Source organism: Sapajus apella, unplaced genomic scaffold, assembly GCF_009761245.1.
Source record: "Sapajus apella isolate SASKATOON/1434 unplaced genomic scaffold, GSC_monkey_1.0 scaffold42, whole genome shotgun sequence".
NCBI lineage: Eukaryota > Metazoa > Chordata > Mammalia > Primates > Cebidae > Sapajus > Sapajus apella.
In genome coordinates this window covers 13,048,157-13,067,120 of record NW_022436982.1, presented here as the reverse complement: position 1 = coordinate 13,067,120, position 18,964 = coordinate 13,048,157, and the positions used below count along the sequence as shown (strand labels likewise).

At 37.0% G+C, this 18,964-nt stretch overlaps 1 protein-coding gene and 1 long non-coding RNA gene across 9 annotated transcripts in view; one reads left to right on the top strand and one right to left on the bottom strand.

Moving 5' to 3' along the window:
• FOCAD (focadhesin) overlaps nucleotides 1-18,964 on the top strand; it is a 289,039-nt gene that overhangs the window by 69,437 nt on the left and 200,638 nt on the right. For 6 of the 8 annotated variants that reach the window (XM_032300072.1, XM_032300075.1, XM_032300076.1 and 3 more), the window contains 3 exons: nucleotides 6,157-6,361; nucleotides 9,458-9,664; nucleotides 16,179-16,266. In XM_032300072.1, coding sequence (XP_032155963.1) covers nucleotides 6,157-6,361; nucleotides 9,458-9,664; nucleotides 16,179-16,266 — 500 coding nt within the window. Of the gene's footprint in view, nucleotides 1-2,584; nucleotides 2,778-3,540; nucleotides 3,566-6,156; nucleotides 6,362-9,457; nucleotides 9,665-16,178; nucleotides 16,267-18,964 lie in introns of those variants that run through there. The other 2 variants (XM_032300079.1, XM_032300078.1) reach the window with 2 other exon arrangements.
• LOC116566096 lies at nucleotides 487-18,881 on the bottom strand. The gene is made up of 3 exons (XR_004275728.1): nucleotides 18,798-18,881; nucleotides 6,868-6,872; nucleotides 487-498 (listed from the first exon to the last, which is right to left on the bottom strand). It is a non-coding gene; the product is annotated as an uncharacterized LOC116566096 (long non-coding RNA).

Genomic DNA, 18,964 nt, shown 5'->3' with positions numbered 1-18,964 from the left:
CCTACCATAGCACTGGTTCAGGGCCTCATAATCTCTTGCTGTGGTTCCTGCCACCTGTCCCTAATTGGTATCTCTGCCTCCAGTCTTGTCCTGCTCAAATCCATTCTCTAATATCCCTCAGAAGGATATATCAAGAGAGCAGATCTTACTAGATCACTCCTGTACTTAAGTCTCTGTGGCTGTGGTTTTCAAAGTGCACTTGCTTTGCATGGGCTAAGCTTGGAGGATGTGCCTACCCTTTCATCTCTTTTCATAGCACTTACTTGCTGATAGCTTATGGAAGCTTTCTATGGAAAAACAAAAAGGTTTGGTTTCTGAAATAGTTTGAAATTCCCTGGACTGCAGGATAAAATCTAATATGTCATAGTAGCTTAGTATATGATGTAGTTCTAATCTGCCTCACCAGCTTTATCTTTTCTTATCTTCATCCCACAGTTTATGATTTAGCAGTCCACTGACTTGCCTTGTGTTCCACACAGGAAGCAGTGCTGTTTCCTTCTCTACATGTTTTTGCTTACTGGTATCTACTGTACTCTTGAATCTTACCCCACTCTCTTCCTGATAAATTTCTTTATTTGAAATCTCTGTTTAGGCATTTTTTTGCTCTAGGGCCTTTTCTTACTACAAGCTGTATTAGGAGTCTCTTTTGCATGGTTGCCTAATATCTTGCAGGTGTGATTTCTAACGTCATTATTCTTACAACATTCTCATAATTACTCTCCTCTATTGACTGTGAAACCTTGAGGGCAGGGACCGTGTTTCATTATTCTTTGTATTAATAATGCCTGGCACATTTCTGGGTTCTTTATAAATGTTGAATTTCTTTAAATGAGGGCCCTGAATTAGAAGGGTTCAGGTAGTGGTTTGTAGAGTACCTTACAATATATAGTATCACTACGTACTAAGTACCATCACACAAAGTCATGATAAAGATACCATTATTCTGGGTAATGCCTGAGTTACATTCACCACACCAGATACATTCTTGCTTTTGAAGGTTTTATAGTATCCTATAGATACAGTTTCTTAGAACACTCTTCTAAGTCCATAGCTTCGGTTTCACACAGAATTTCTAGGTAGGATGTACTGCTACTGGAAGTTTTAAAGAGATGTAGGAGACTTTGTGTTTTAGTCAGTTTGGGCTGCTGTAACAAAATACCATAGACTGGGTGGCTTATAAATAACAGAAATTTATTTCTCACAGTTTTGGAGGCTGGGAAGTCCAAGATCACAGTATTGGCAGATTTGGAGTCTGGTGAGGGCCTACTTTCTGGTCCTCAGAGGGCCATTTTTCTGTCTATCCTCACGTGGTGGAAGAGGCAAGAGACTTCTCTTAGACCTTATTTATAGGGTCACTAATCTCATTCATGAGGGCTCTATTCTCATAATCTAATAATCTCCCAAAGTTGTCACTTCCTAATATCTTTGGGGTTGAGATTTCAAAATATGAATTTGGGGGGACATAAATATTCAATCCATAGCACCTGGTAATTGGCTGCTAGTGAGAAAAGCTTGTGTAACAGTTGAATGAATAGCTCAAAATGAACATCATCCTGTGCTCCCTCATGTAGGATTGCATTTTCAAAGGCAAGACATTAATATTTAGTAAGACTGTTCAACTCTGTCAGAAACAAACAAAAAATCCAAAGAAATTTATAAACACATTTGTTTAATGAAATTTCTCTCTGTTGCTAAATAAATTGAAATGCTTTATAAAAGATGCTGCTGCTGTGCCACTTTCATTATTGAGCTCATTTATAGGTTAGCTCTTAAGAATGCATTACTTTTCCAGTGCCTTACTTAGTGAATAATAAATGTACTGTTGTCTACTTTTATCTCAAAGGTGTATTATAACTGTGACTTAGAAGTAGTTATTCTAACTTGTCCAGATATCATGAGGAAAAAATATTATTAATTGACTGGTTTACTTATTGATAATCTTTTAATGACTCATTTATTTTCCTTACATTCTTGGGTGTTAGCATATGCTATCTAGAGCCATCTGAAATTTTAAATTATTTTGTATTTATTTGCAAAGAATAATTTCAGTATCCTCATTTCTACTTTTGCACTATGGGATTACTCCTTGCAGTATGAAATTGATAATTCCGGCGCCAGACTTAGTTTCCTGAGATACAATTTTAGGGCCAGTTAACTCAGTCTGTTGTTTGGAAGGTAATAGAGCTACTCGGGGTACTGAGGCTTGAGAATTACTTGAGCCCAGGAGGCTGAGGTTGCAGTGCGCAGAGATTGTACCACTACAGTTCAACCTGGGGGACAGAGCAAAACCTTTTCTTTAAAAAAAAAAAAAAAAGTAATGGAGAAGGCAGGCTGTTAAGAATATGAGTAGTGATTCACAACTATGGGGAGAAAGCAAAATGTTGTTAGGATAGCTAGCTATTTATGTTCATTTTTAATACTATGTATATGTCCTGTAATGACAGTGTATCTTTATGCTAGATTTTTTGGGGGATGTTACAATTATTATTTTTAAGAGATGGGAGCCTGCTAAGTTGCCCAGGCTGGACATGAGCTCCTTGGCTCAAGTGATCCTCCTATCTGAGCCTCATGAGTAGCTGGGACTACAGGCATACACCTCTGCACCCAGTATTTTGTTATTATTTTATAATTATGTTCTGCATTCATTTATTGAAGTCCTGTGATGTTAAGACTTCACTTTAACCTTTCAGGAACCGAGAATTTGAGAATTGTGCAAATTGATAATATCATGGATTTTAGGCCTGGATACTTTAAGATTGTCCAATCTAATTTTTCAGGTGAGAGAACTGAGGAGAGCAACATTAAGCTCATCATCTCATGATGAACTTAATGTAAAGACTTGTGTGTAGGTACATAAACAATTGGTTACATTTTTTAACATTTTAAATCACTTTGGGATTTCAGACTGTCTGTTTTATTTTTAATATTCCTTTTTGCCTAAGCCCCTGGTAATTTCATACTTACTGAAGTGATCATCACATACCACATAGGAAATGCAGAATCTAAAATCAGAACAGATTAAGCAAAGGGGATTTTTAAATAGTATATTGTCCTTAAGGAAGTTCAACATTGTGCTCCTGATGTCAAATCATAATGGCATCTTGGAAATGTATTTCTTTATATGAACCTTACATTTCACCTTCAGCATCTCAAAGTAGAAAAAAACTGATAAGCTGTTCATGGATGCTGTTGACACCTGGGCAGTATATATTCTTTGGGGAATACATTATTAAAGAGAGATGGAAAAGGAAGTTTCTTAAATTTCTTTTCTGGAAACTTTGACTTTGTATTTCATACATACATTATCTGATTCTTTCACCTATCTTTTTTTTAGTTTTCTAAAGTAGAAGGTGTGATAAAGATGTGTGTTTCAGTAAGAATTATGAACTCAAAAGTTCTATTGATTTTTATAGATTGTATAAGTATTTGAGCTTATGATAAAAAAAATTTCTTCAGACTGTGAGCTCTGTGAGAGCAGGAATTTAATCTATTTTTGTTTCTTGTTTTGTTTCCAGCATGTAGGTGAGTGACTGGTATACTGTAGGTGGGCAATAAGTTTTACCAAGTGAATAAATGAATGAACGAGTAAGATTTAATTGGCTTGGTAACTTTTACATTTTTATTAATGTTAATGGCATTTTGAAATCACGTTGCTATGAAACGTATGGTATTATAAGATTATGTCGTCAAGCATGATTTATTTTTAAAAAGTTCTTTTTTATTTTCTATTTTAGTTTCAGGGGTACGTGTGCAGGTCTGTTTGAAGGGCATATTGTGTAGTGCTGAGGTTTGGTCTTTTATTGATCCTGTCACCCAGTAGTGAACAAAATACATAACAGGAAAATTTTCAGCCGTTGTCCCCCTTCCTTCCCACCTTTCTTTGGAGTTCCCCAGTGTTTGTTGTTACGATCTTTATGTCTGTGTGACCCAGGGTTTAGCTCCCACTTAAAAATGCGGACAGTCAAGCATAATTTAAATACCATTTCTTCCATGAAGTAACTGCGCTTTATGCCATTCTTCTGGCAGTTTTCACTTTCTCTCTTCTAGTTGAGGACCACAACTGATTGTCTGTTAGACTGTGTGCTTCTTGAGGATAGATAATTCTTGTTTCATCTTTGTATCTTATCTAATCATTCTTTACATATAATAAATGTGAAAAACATTACAAAATAAAACCATGATATTTAATTGCATGCTAATCGTAAAACTACTCTGTAACAAAAATTAATTAAATGAGCATCTCTTTGAAGGCCTAGTATATACAGTTATTGGTGATAACAGCAGTAAACAGAAATCTATGGCCTTACTTGGTATATAGTCTGGCAGGGGATATAGATATTAAATATGTAATGATAACAGCCTGTAGTGTCAGCTACTTGGGAGACCGAGGCAAGAGGATTACGTGAGCCCAGGAATTCAAGGCTGCAGTGCACTATTATTGTGCCTGTGAATAGCTGTTGTACTCCAGCTTGGGCAATGCAGCAAGACCCTAGGAGAAATACCTGTTGTACATGACGGGGCAATGGATGCAGCAAAACACCACCATGGCATGTGTGTACCTATGTAACAGACCTTCACAATCTGCACATGTACCCCAGAACTTAAAGTATAAAAAATAAAAAAAAATAGCTGGGCATGGTGGTGCATGCCTGTAATCCCAGCTACTCAGGAGGCAAGACTGGAGAATCGCTTAAACCTGGGAGGCAGAGGTTGCTGTAAGCTGAGAATATGCCATTGCACTCTCCAGCCTGGGTGACAAGAATGAAACTCCATCTCAAAAAAAAAAAAAAAAAAGTAATAAAGCACTGTACCATAAAAGCACATCTCATGTATGTGATCAAGGTGAAGTGTCAAGGAAGGACCTGAGAAAGTAATTTTATAGCAGATAACTGAAGGATGATAGAAACTAGGGAGGGAAAGAAATAGGAAGGGTAGAAGGGGAGAATATTATACGTAGAGGGAATGGCAAGTGAGAAAAAAGTCCAGATGGTGTGGTTACAGACCTGAACAGAGTTGAGTGTGGTCTAGTGGTGAATGAAGAACAAGAAATGAAGATGGAAAGATAAACAGAGGCCACATGATGGAGAGTGTGTATGAATTGGGCTGGATACTGTTTAGGCTGGCTAATGACATGACCATATTTTCATTTTTCACGATCATTCTGTTATTTTAGTGACTTTGGACTAAGTGTTTTCAGGATATAATAAAATATAAATAGATACAAAATATTTGTAGGGTGGGAAATGCTTAAGAAGACCTTGGCAAATTACTTCACCCCTCTCTCCTTCAGTTTCTTTATCTGTGTTGTGGGGATATTACTATTTTTTATTTCATAGGGTTGTGGTGAGGATTCAATGGATTTAAAGACATAAAATGCAGTAAGTTGAACACTGTAAGGGTTAAAATGTTAACTGTCATCATAATCATCTTGGGATGTTTGTCTGGATTCGTTTTACGTAGCTCCTCACCTGTAGAGTTTATCCAACAACTCATGTTTATGTCATAATCCTGGAGAGGTGATCCTGACATCTGTAATTCTAGAAAGGTTGTCAGGTGATTTTTTTTCTTTTAAAGACAGAGTCTTGCTCTGTCGCCAGGCTGGAGTACAGTGGTGTGATCTCGGCTCGCTGCAACCTCTACTTCCCGGGTTCAAGTGTTCTCCTGCCTCAGCCTCCTGAGAAACTGGGACTACAGGTGCATGCCACCATGGCCAGCTGATTTTTGTATTTTTAGTAGAGACAAGGTTTCACCATGTTGGCCAGGATGGTCTTCATCTCCCGACCTTGTGATCTGCCCACCTTGGCCTCCCAGAGTGCTAGGATTACAGGCATGAGCCACTTCACCCAGACCAGATGATTGTTATGGTCAGTAAACACTGATTTTGGAGATGTAGTTGCTATTCTATTGTGAAGATAGCTCTTCATCTTGGGCATGTAGCTTACAGTCTCCAGGTGTTGAATAATTTTTCCTCAGTGTACAAAGAACTTTTTGGCATAGATGTAGGCAGTTCATAGTGGAATAGAAGAATCTTAAAAAGAACTTAAACTTGATAATATGGTAGTTTGTTATGTCATGAACTATAAGTTGTTATTTGACACTGTCTGCTTGATAGTGTGTTTAACTCAATGACTGACTAATGTATTTCATGTCTTATAGGTCAGAAATTTCATGCATTCAAATAATGGCACCCTTTCTGTGGTATCTGTATTGTGAACCATCTCAGTTACAAGAATATGCTAAACTTCGACTAACTCTGCTGAAAGTCTTACTTCAACCCCGGGTTCATTATGACAAAGAACAACCGTCAATACTGGAACAGCAGATACTTCAACTGTGTTGTGACATGGTTCCATGTTTGCAGGTAAGGTCTTCGTTCTCTTCCACAAATCTAGCATCAGTTAAGTGTTGTTATCGTCATAGATAAAGTAGTTCTAGAACATATGTGATTTGGCAAACTCAGACATGATCCTTATTCTAGAATGCTTAAAATCTTTTTGGGGAAGATGAAAGAAACAAAATATAGATTTAACATGAATATATTATGTTCTATGTTAATTCACAAAAATTATAAATCAGCATAATCCATTTTGGGATTAGCAGGCATGAAAACTTTCCTTCTCAGGTAAAAGATTTTGAGTTGAGTTTCTTTTCTGTAGACATTGAGACAGTAACAAGGAAAAAAAAGACATGTGTGCAAATTGAAAATAAAGGTGTATCTCAGGGCGTAAACAGCTCTGAGAATGCAAAGCCTGGCCAGCTGATGAGTACGAGCTAGATTCTGGTTTCCACATGTACCCTTACAACATATGCAGCAGCTCTCAGGGATACTGCTCTTGAGAAGCACACATGTAGTAAATGAGTTAGGACAAGTACTGTAAATATATTCTTAAAATAGAAAGATGAAAGGTGATTAACTGAGGTATGGATAAAACACAGAGTTCAGGGGAAAGAGAAATTTAAGTCATTGTCTCTGTAACTGCATATGAAAAAAATCCAGTTGCTCAGGTGTTGTGGTTTTAGTGTAGTGATTCATTTATCAGTCTGTCTCTTCCCATCGTCTAGGTTTGCTATTTGCCTGGAATCTGAGCACCATGCTGCTTAGCTGATGGAAGGAATCTGTGAACATATTTCAAAGTGATCACTTGAGGTCACACATGACCTGCTTTAAGTTTGTGTTAGCAAGGAGTGACTAGAGTAAATCCTTCCTTTGTGACTCACAAATAGGCTTTCCTGTAATCAAGGCAGAGAACATTTAATTAAAATGAATTCTCCTGTGGCTTTTCCAAAGCTTTTGTTTTGTGTGGGCAATAAAGCAATGTATAGGCAGAATGTCTTGAACTAGGGTACATTTTTTCACAGCATGGCCGCATTACCCTGTTCTGTGCTCCTTGGCAAATGTTTGTCTTCATCTTATAAACCTGTGTTGACGAGTTAAATGCTTTTAGAAATAAACTCTGTGGAATATTTCTGGGAATCGGCTTTTTAACCTAACAGTCCTGTGAGAAAAAAGGGATATATCCTTTGGAACTACTGGAATTAGCGACATAAGCATACTTAATCAGTTTAACAAATTGGCTTACTAGAATGAAGTGTGGGAGGATTGGAAGTGGTCTTAGAGATAATATAATCCATTCCCCACCCAATACACTTGTTGCTTATACTCTCTGAAACATGACTATCTCATGGCTAATTGAATATTTTAGCGATAGAGGAAGCACACTATTTTGCAAGGCAACCATTTTTTTTAGCAAGTACTTATTGATCTTCATTTTTCGAATTACTTACTCATTTCCATTCTTCTTGGAACAAAATGAAATGAAGTTTTAAGAAAACCCACCTGTATCCTATTTTGTCTTGTTTTTCTCCCTTCTTTCCTTCCCATTTTTCCTTCTTTCCCCCCTCACCTCCCCCTTCCTTATTTTTTCTTCACTTTCTTAATCTCCCCATTGCAAATGGTTTCCAGATTTTTCCCTGTTTTGTTTTGCCAGTAATTTTCCACTTTTTTGGTGCTCAAATATGCTACTATGAAATGATCTTCTTAGAGCTAACTATAGTACTGTTGATTTATACTGAGCACTAGGATAGAATCACATTTAAATTTTAAAAAACAAGTTTTAGAAGTAACCATGCAACCATGTTGACCTATGATGAAAGAATGGTCAATGAAACACATATTTCTATTTCTTATGCCAGATGCGCTTTCATTTTATATTTATAGAATTGTCTTTTTCATTTTAATTGTGACTCCTGTCATCTAAAATATTACCTATTCTATTAAATAATATATTTGCACACAAAGACAGAATGTTACTTCAAAATTATTCTTGTCTAGATTTTTGATAATGTTAAAGATTAGAGAGCCTTTAATGCTAGCTTGCTGAGATTGTCTTTTGGATTTTTTTTGTTTTGGGAAACTAGAAATGTGTACATAAATGCACCCAAGGAAATATTTTTGTCGAATAAACATTAGGCTTTATTTTAAATCTGTCTCTTCTCGGTGGCCTTTTGACTTTCCTACTGTATGTTTGCAGGAGAGCAAAATAATTTATACCAGATTGTTTATGTTTATGTTTTGTAACAATATTTTCTTTTTCTTCTCTTTGATCTTTTAATCTTTCTTCTTTTATTTGCTAGAAACTTATTTTTCTCTCTGTGTATAACTAATAGTCATCTGGGTTATTATGGTGATAACCACTGGTAAAAGGTACAGCTGGCCAACTGTAGGCTTTCTTCTTGATGAATTTAACAGACACAAGGCTCCTGATTGAAGCAGATGGTCCATTGTTTATAATCTCTGGGAAATGCCAATGTGTCTGTGAGCAGGACCATATCCTTAATACTAGCTCCAGAATTTTGATCAGAACAGCTGGGTTTGGATTGAATTGGGATTTTCAAGAGCACCCAAGTCCTTCCTATTTAATACATTAGCCTGTTGAGAAGACACTCTACCATTTGAATATGGTGTTTTACTGTATCTGCCAAGTGTGGAAATGATACTCTCAGTTAAGGCTGTCTGAGCAAATATCTTGCAGATAAAGGGTTTAGTAGCATGTTAGAATAACATGCTGAGCCATTACTGTCAGGTATCTATGTTGGAATTGTAGAAAGGAGAGTTTGTTTGGAGAATTCAAAACCAAGCTCAATTTCCCCCAACATGTTGGCACTGTCATGTAACGTGTTTTAAGATGTCTGCATTCAGAGAAGCTAGAAAAATGAAGGAAAAGAAATTTGCCAGTCAGCAGTAACAAAAACAGTAGCAAATTGGAGTTTGGTAAATGAGGAAAGGATAAGGTGCAGTTTTATAGTTAACCCTTCACTGAGTTGTGTAACTTTTTTCATCTCCTTTAAGTCTTTATGGGTTTAGAGAAAAAGTTTTATTGTTGAAAGCTTCTTTGTAGCTTCAAATTATCCTTCGGTTTATGTATTTTTAAGTATCATATAATGACCTTTTTAACAGATAAAAGATTTGATGCAGACAACAGAAGTGGTGCTGTTCATTGAGGAAGTGTATTTAAGCCTTTTGCGTCATCCTGCTTTCTGGAAAACTCAGCTTATCCAGCTGACTCTTCAGCTGCTGTGTGTCTGTGAAGTCAGCTTAAAGATGACTGGAGAATGTTCATCTTTAATTCACCTTTTAGAGAAAAGTGTTGAACTCCTGAAGGAGGTAAGGATATTAGTATATTATACTGTTCATGCATTGTTATAAAGAAATACCTGACACTTGGTAATTTATAAAGAAAAGAGGTTTACTTGGCTGACAGTTTGGGAGGCTGTACAGCATGCATGGTACTGGCATTTGGTCAGCCTCTGGGGAGGACTCAGGAAACTAACAGTCATGGCAGAAGGTGAAGTGGGAGCCAGCACTTCACATGGCTGGAGCAGGAGAGAGAGAGAGGAGTGGGGAGATGCTACACACTTTTAAGCAACTGGATCTCAATCACTGTCACAGGAACAGCACCAGAAGGATTGCCCTAAACCATTCATGAGAAACATCTTTGTGATCCAGTCGGCTCCACCAGACCCCACTTCCAATACTGGGGATTACAGTTGGACATGAGATTTGGGCGGGGCCACAGATCCAAACCATATCACATAGATACTTTAGTATGTCAGTTATCACTCATGTGAGTTTTTCAGTAACTGGGTGGATGTGCTTATTCAGTTTGCATATCCGAGGCATTTTGATCTAACACCATTAAAGCATACTGCTACTGCACTATTACTACTACCGTTTATAAGAAAAAGAAATCCTTAAAATACTCTTCAGAGCACCAATTAAAGATCACCACTCTGACTTTTTTTCATTTATTCATACAGAGCACAAGTATTGAACATTTCCTATATGCCAGGCTTTATGGAATGCATAGATGAAAAGGTAAATTTTGTGACCTCAAGAGACTTAGCGACATGCTAGTAACTAATTATAGTACAATAGAAAAGATTTTGTGGGAGTATGTTTAAAGTGTAATGGGAGCACAAGTTTCGGGAGGTAGGGCATGAGATGAGATGTGAAGACTGAGTGGAATGTGCCTGGTATAAGGGTCTGAAGGGCATTCCAGCTGGAGTACAGCATGTGCCCAAATAAAGAAACATGAGAGAGTAGTTAACAAGAGGATGTTAAATATTGTTGAAGGATTAAGCTGTGGCAAATAGGGCTGGGCCTGTCTTCCATGCCACACAAATGAGTTTACATTTTATCTTCTAGGTAACGACATGCTGTTTGAGGCCTTTCAGCAGATCTCATTTTTTTATGTGTGGAAGATCTTTCTCATAGGAGGGTGGAGGAGAGTTTGGGGCAGCACACCACTAATAGAGTAGGAAGTGAGGAGGATGTCTTAGGCAGTTAGGGCTGCCACAGACTGGGTGGCTTAGCCAACAAAAATTTATTTATTGTTTGGGCACAGTGGCTCACACCTGTAATCCCAGCACTTTAGGAGGTTAAGGTGGCGGATCATTTGGGGTCAGGAGTTCGAGACCAGCCTGACCAACATGGTGAAACTTCATCTCTACTAAAAATACAAAAAATTAGCTGGGTGTGGTAGTGCACACCTGTAATCTACTTTGGATGCTGAGGCAGGAGCGTTGCTTGAACGTGGGAGGCAGAGGTTGCAGTGTGCCAAGACTGCACCACTGCACCACAGCCTGGGCAACACAGCAGGACTTTGTTTCAAAATACATAAATAAAATAAAAATTTTTCTCAGTTCTGAAGGCTGAAGAGTCCAAACATGGGGTGCTAGCTGATTCTGTTCCTGGTGAGGACTCGTCCTGGCTTGCAGCTGGCTCTCCTCACATGGTATGGGGAGTATGAGCTCTCTGGTGTCTTTTCTTATGAGGACACTATCCAGATTGGATTAGGGCCCCACCCTGATGACCTCACTTAACCTTAATTACTTCCTTACTCCAAATACAATCACATGGGGTTTAGGGCTTCAACAAATACATTTTGAGAGGACAGAGTTCAGTCCATAGCAAGGGGCTAATGAGGGAAATGGAAGTGGGAAAAGGGAGACATAGAAGATAGAATCAGTAGGGCTTTATGACTGATTAGACGGTCAAGGAGAAGAGTCCGTTGATAGAATCTCAGCTTCTGTTTTTGGCTACTGTATGATGCCATTTACTTTGAGAAATGGTAGCTGATGTTGGAGGGAAAATGATAATTTGATTTCAGATATGCTTGGCTTGAAGTATGTATGGATCATAGAGAGTTGGATATATGGTTTTGAAATTCAGGCTAGAGGTCTGGGCTAAAGATGTACATTTGTGGACATTAATTTTGGGATGGGGATTTTAAACATGGAACTGGATGACAAGGCTTGTGGTGGAAATCTGGGGTGGTTGTTATATGGAATTTACTGATAAAAAGGAGTCTGAGAAAATGTCTAGAACAATCATGTAAGCAGCAGAGACAGATGCCATGAAAATCAAGGGAAGGAATATCTCAATAAGAGGGCATGGTCAAGAGTGTCATGTGTCATGGACTGATGATATAAGAGTAAGGGGTGGAAAGTATTCTCAGGATACAGCACATAAAAGCTTATTGTTAACATTGGAGGTAGATGTTTCAGCAGGCAGGTAGGGGTGGGGATGGGGGGGCAGGGGTGGGGAAATTGGAATTAAGGGAATGTGAATGGCAGGTGAGAGAATTAATGTAGATTTTGATGGAAGACGGGAGCCCAGGAAGACTCAAAGTATTATAAGTCACTTGCCAATCTTATGATTAGAATGGTTTTATATATACTGGGACTCTAAATAACATCTATTGTGTATCGTTGTCTACCTTATGTATAGTAGAGATATATATATGTATATAAAATATATATCAGGTATAATATCTGACATAAAATTATGCTATAATATAGATAGTATGTAAATGTATGTAGATGTTTTATAGATAAATATTATATAGAAAGATATAGATCAATATTTTATAGATATTGTTCTGTTACTGTAAATATAATATCCCTGGGTAAATCTTGTATTGTTCCTGGGTATTTATGGTAGATTCATGTGAGTAGCAATTATAATTTCATAGGGCTTAGTCCTTTTTAGTATAATTCTCTGACCATTTTGTTGTATATCTTCCTCCCAGCCTTAGCATATATTTGTTAAGTAGATGCCTATGACAAGCACTTTGCTATGGCAATTAGTTGAAAACAGAAAAGGTTCATAAAGCTTATGTTTTAGTCAAATGGTTCAAACTATTGTGCTTGAAAATCATTAGGCAGAGTTTATTCAAAATGCACGTACCTGGGGCCTTATCCCTAATGATATTGAATTAGCAGGTCTGAGTGAGGCCCAGGCATCTCCATTTTAAATTAGTACCCACAGGTGATTTTTATCATTTATTTTGCACATAAGGGAAATAGCACATAGATCAAGACATGGAACTTTGAAACCATCACACAGATGAAGAAATAGAAGTTTGTAGCCACCACAGAAGTTCCCCACAAGCCCAGTCCTAATCATAATCTCCTCTTTCCCCTATCTTGACTTCTACAGTAATCACTTCCTTACATTTCTTTCTAGTTTTTTCATCTCCGAATGTTTCCCTAATCACTATAATATGTTTTCGTATATATGTGTGCATGAGATCTTTTAAGTGTCTCTCCAATTAAAGGTTATCCCCTTTCGTTTCCTCCCCCACTTTTTTTTCCCTTCAGTTTATGTACTGAATAACCTGGCTTGTGTGAGTTGGAGAGTTTACTATCTTCTAGATTTTGCTGATTGCATCCATATGATGCACTTGAATGTGGTAGTCCCCAGTGCCTGGGCCACTGAGGTGTTGGTTTCTGGCCTGTTAAGAACTGGCCCACACACCAGGAGGTGAGCAGCCAGTGAGCCAGCATTACTGCCTGAACACCACCTCCTGTAAGATCAGTCAACACGTTAAATTCTCATAGAAGCATGAACCTTATTGAACTGTGCATGCAAGGGATGTAGGTTGTGTGCTCCTTATAAGAATCTAATTAGGCTGGACATGGTCTCTTACGCCTGTAATCTCAGCACTTTGGGAGGCTGAAGCAGGCAGATCACGAGGTCAGGAGTTTGAGACGAGCCTGACAAACATGGTGAAACCCTGTCTCTAAAAAATACAAAAATTAGCCGGACCTGGTGATGTGTGCATGTAATCCCAGCTACTTAGGGAGGCTGAGGCAGGAGAATCTCTTGAACCTGGGAGGTAGAGGTTGCAGTGAGCCAAGATCATGCCACTACACTCCAGCCTAGGCAACAGAGTGAGACTCTGTCTCAAAGTTAAAAAAAAAAAAAAAAAAAAAAAGAATCTAAATAATGCCTGATGATCTGAGGTGGGACAGTTTCATCCTGAAACCATCCCTTGCCCATTGTGTGTGGAAAAATTATCTTCCATGAAACCAGCCCCTGGTGCCAAAAAGGCTGGGGACCACTGCTTTAATGCGTTTCTCTGTTCCAAGATAGTTATCTCTAAAGCCTTGACTGGATTCAGGATATTTTATTCTTTGTTTCCAAGACTGCAGGGGGTGGTGTGTTATGCCATCAAAAGGCACAATGTGTGTATGTTGCTTTTCTTTTAATGATGTTAGTAGTTGTGGATACTCAATGCCTAGTTCTGTTAATTCATTAGGAGTTGCAAAGTGGTAATGTTCTAATCCTGTCATTTCTTCTTCATTTATTAGCTGGAATACTTCCATAAAAAGAAACTCTCCCCCTCCCACCCACAACGAACTACTCTTTGGTTATCCAGTGGTTGAGTTTAAATAGGAAAGTTAGGGTAAATGCTTTACTCTTCTCCCTTTCTCTTTATTTACTAATTCTAAAAAGAATTACTATGAATTCATGAATTTAAACATACTTGATGCATTTCAGTCTATCATAGATATTATCTTTATTCAATGTTGAACTGTCCTACTTGGCCAGGGGGAATCTCTTAATAGATTGGCTCTTGAGTCTAATTTTTAAAATGCTTTTGATTATAATGTAGAGTTACAGGATAGTAATGTCATTTAGAAAAAATGAAAAGATTTTTGGTGAGGAAAGGTTCTATTTATGTTTCTCATTTGCCCAATATTTTATCAATTTTAGAAGGAAGTAACAATTAGTAGAACTGTTGAGATATTTGTGTAATGAAGTTTTTTGTGCCCCATCCCCATTTTAATATTCCTGAGATTAAAAAAAGGAACCCTAAGAAAATTAATTTGCAAACATATCCTTTGGGCCTATATATACTATAATTAGAAATAAAATGAAGCAGAATGAAGCAGTCTTATGTATTTTGAGACCACACCTACATTTCTGTTTGACTGGGTTTATCAGCTGGATGTTTTATTCAAATATTAACTTTTTTCCCACTCTGTTCTCTTTGTATGCTTATATCCGAGTTGTATTACTGTACATTGAAAATGTATTTGTTTTTTAGGTTGCTTTAGTTTTTGTGGATTTGGTCTTAATTGAGCCATTTTTAGCCTTATTTGAATCATCATAACTTAAGGTGCTTTCCATTTCAAGCAAAATAAATGTACCCTGCACTTCAAAATGAGGCCAAAATGATGCTCACTCGGAGAGATTGGGTAGCTCTCAAAGTGAAGAATGAGTGAAACATTCCAACATTGGGAGGGGTCAGAAACTTGTGGTTTCTAAGACACCACTAGCTGATGACTTAATTCCAACCACTTTTCTTCACTGTGTATCTCAGGTTAAGTTTTCAGATTTTGTAGGAAAAATGATCTGTTTGGTCCATTCTGGCTTGATCGAGCTCTGGCCAGAGGAACAAAATATGTAGTGAAGATACGGCACTGGAGGATTGTGTGAGTTAGACCACCGTCTTCGTTTTTTCTGCTACCTTCCCATGCTTTGTTTTCTCTTAAAAGATAATTTTCCATGACCATACTGTAAAATTCTTGAGAAAAGGGACTGTTTTGTCCACAGTGGCATTCGTAAACCCAGCATATGTACTTAATGCCTGGTACATAGGTGGTGTTTAGTGCTGTTTTCATTTGAATTGAGGACAAAAAGTATGGACTCCAGCTGTTTTCTGTTACTAGGACTTGTCCAACGTCTGTGGCTGAGTATAAAGGCATTTATTCATTTTTTGTGTTTTATTTTTAAACGTTTCCTTATTTTACATATTTTCCTTATTTGTTTTATTGTATTTTATTTATTTATTTTCAGGCTCTGAGTTAGCCTGAGTTTCCCTAAAGGCAAAAGCAGAGCCTGGGTTCCCACAAAAGCAAAGGCTTTTTAAAAAAATTTCTTTTAGTATAACATGATTTACTAAAACTTGTTTAGTGTAATTCATTATGCAGTTTATATAGATGAATCATGTCTGTATTAGGTAAGTAGGAAATTGAACTACTTTTCTGAAATGAAATATTTTTAAATTTAGTGTTTTAGGCAGCTTTCAATGGTTAGCCAAGATTGTCTCTTTAGAAGACTTGTTTATCTGCTGTGTTGAGCTTTCCCTCTGAATTATTTCATTTGTATCTTCTTGCTTTTCGGCTGTATAATACAACATTTTGAATTTATGTGTGACCGTGTGGCACTGACCAGTTCTTTCTTTAGCAGAGCGCACTTACTGTGTGAATAAATCTGTGTAATAGGCTTGCAGTCTTTCATGGTAGATATATTCTTCCTGGATACATGTTATAAGCCATGGTTCTGGGAACTTCTTTAACAACTCCTTTTTCCCCTTCTATTCTTTTAGGATTTTCCTGTTGAACTGGTCATAATTGGAATAGCTTTACTACTTCTACAGACTCCAGCATGTCAGCAGAAGCCACTCTTAAATCTAGGTAAATAAAAATACAGTCACTACAGTAAAATGTAAAATATAACATGAGTATTGACAGGAGTTGCTTGAACTATGTATCATGCTATCCTGTGTATTTTGAGTTTCCATCTGTAATTTTTCTACTCATTATAAAATAGGTTTTTCTCTTGCCTAATAAGGTTTTACCTTGTGCAAGATTTAATATAATTTGCCAAGTATCTTGGCTGCATGTTAGAAGGTTATAATCTAACCTTATATAGCAGTAACATTCAGGAATATATTGAATGGCATATCACCTTATTCAGCATTGTTCCTCAAAATGAAAAATGTTAGTATAAAATCTTTGAAAGAAAAGTGTTTAGTACTTGTAGTTATATTTAAAACTATCACTTTATTATTCAAAATGTGCTACATTGAACAGAGTTTAACTTACAGTTATTGTATGAATCTAGCTAGAACAAATGAAAGATAATATTCTTTGACAGTCCAGTATTGATTTAAAAAAAAGTGAAGGAGGGGGCTAAGGGAGGCAAAAATGTTCTCCTTAAGAAGAATGTAGTAAAGAAGCTAGTTGCCCTACTGGCAGATTGGCAAACATGTCATACTTTTAAAATGAGGCTTTTACATTGATGTTGCCTTGCTTTGCTTAGTTTGAGACAAAATAATACACATAACAATGAGAGATCTAAATTACGTTGTATAGTGCCATGATATGTTGATAAACTGCCATTGTTATTTTTAAAAAGTGTGTGAGAGGCTGGGAGCAGTGGTTCATGCCTGTAATCCCAGCATTTTGGGAGGCCGAGGTGGGCAGATCACCTGAGGTTGTGAGTTTGAGACCAGCCTGGCTAACATGATGAAACCCCGTTTCTACTAAAAATACAAAAAATTAGCCAGACATGGTGGTGCGAGCCTGGAATCTGAGCTACTTGAGAGGCTGAGGCAGAATTGCTTGAACGTGGGACGCGGAGGTTTCAGTGAGCCATGATTGCGTCATTGCATTCCAGCTTGGGCAACAAGAGTGAAACTCCGTCTCAAAACAGTGCATGAGATAGCTTATCCTTCTGGGCATTTTAATTTATGATTTTGGAAGTGAATTGCCCTTTCACTTACAGCGTGTCTTGGAAATGGCTTTAGCACGTGTTTTGTACTCTGCTTTTGACTATTGGCGTATATTCACTATGCCCTCCCTCCCCAGTCTGATCTGTTTTTGCCTTTTCTTATAGCAGTGCACATGGGATCTTCCCATTTACCAGTGCTGCTGCTTCTGACAGCTATAGTTTTATTTTTTAAAATAGCTTTATTGAGGTGTAATTTATGTAGCATAAAATTCAGAATAGTGTGTTTTCTATTAAATTTATAGATTTGTGCAACAAGCACCACAGTCTAGTTTTAGAACATTTCAGTCATCTGCCCCAAATTTCTTGTGACCATTAGTAGTTAATCCTCATTTTCACCTTCAGTCCCAGACCAACACTAATCTGCTTTTTGTCTCTGTAGATTTGTCTTTTCTAGGCATTTCATATAAATGGATTTTAATTGTTTTTTTGACAAAAAAAATTCTAAAGCCTCGGAGAAGCCACATTTCGAATTCTGAAGCTATATTTCTATATTGTGGTTCATGTATAAGAGAAAGACAATACAGGATCAAATATGCAAATGCATTTGTTATTTGCTAGCTATCAGACTTTTTCTTTCTCTCGTAAACCAGTGTCTCTGATTTGCAGTTACTTTAGAGTGAATAAACCATACTGGAAACTGCTGAGCCAGTATGTCATGTTGGAAAGTAAGGAAGAACTATTGTTTATTATATGGGGAAAGAGTATTCAAAGGAAAAGGATAACCAAGAGAATATTGATTATTCCAGATATAAAAGATTAATATATATGTTAATTTTTATATTAATATAGTATTACACTATATAATTGTTAACTGTAGCCTTGATTACAAATAGCAGGTTATAAAACTGCCTGGAATATTTAGATTTATACTATAGGCTATTAACATGTTTGTATTATATTTATTTCCTGTTTTATTAAAGATAATGGATTTTTATAGTGTCTCAGAAACAATTATGGATTAAGACCAATATTTAGGCAAGAAAAGTAAATTAGTAGTGTTAGAGTAACAGGTGTTTGTACTTAGTATCATGTTAAGGTTTGACCTCCAGTTGATATTAAAAAAAAAAAAATGCTGACAACTCATCGACTTGATTCAAGGCTTATAGGATTATATTTGGTGTAGTGGGAAATCAACTGAATATTTTTACAATTTAACTTCAAGGCCCATGAATAACATCTTTTAGTAAATTAGGGTTAATTAAATCACTTTGAAATAAATTGTGAAAAAAGTAGATTTATGCCATAACTCATTCAATTAATAGTCTAGAACTCTACATGTAACTACGTTACTGTATATCTGTATGTATCTGTTCCGTAAGTTGTTTCTATGTTAATCATTTAGTAAGTTTTTTTTTTGTTGTTATTGTTGTGGTTCTGGACTTTGGGACTCTCACAATTGGCTTATTATAGCTGAAGGGCAGTCCTGCTTCACTTTGCTAATATGATTCATAGCTGCCTTTGTAAAGGAAGCATGTACATTGACCTTGTTATCCACTGATCCAGTAGTTCTCGGTCTCTTAGCTCTGTTTGCCGAGGGCAATACTAGCATCTCAGAAGATACTAAGGACGAATGTTGAATTGTGTTTTAAAAAAAAATTG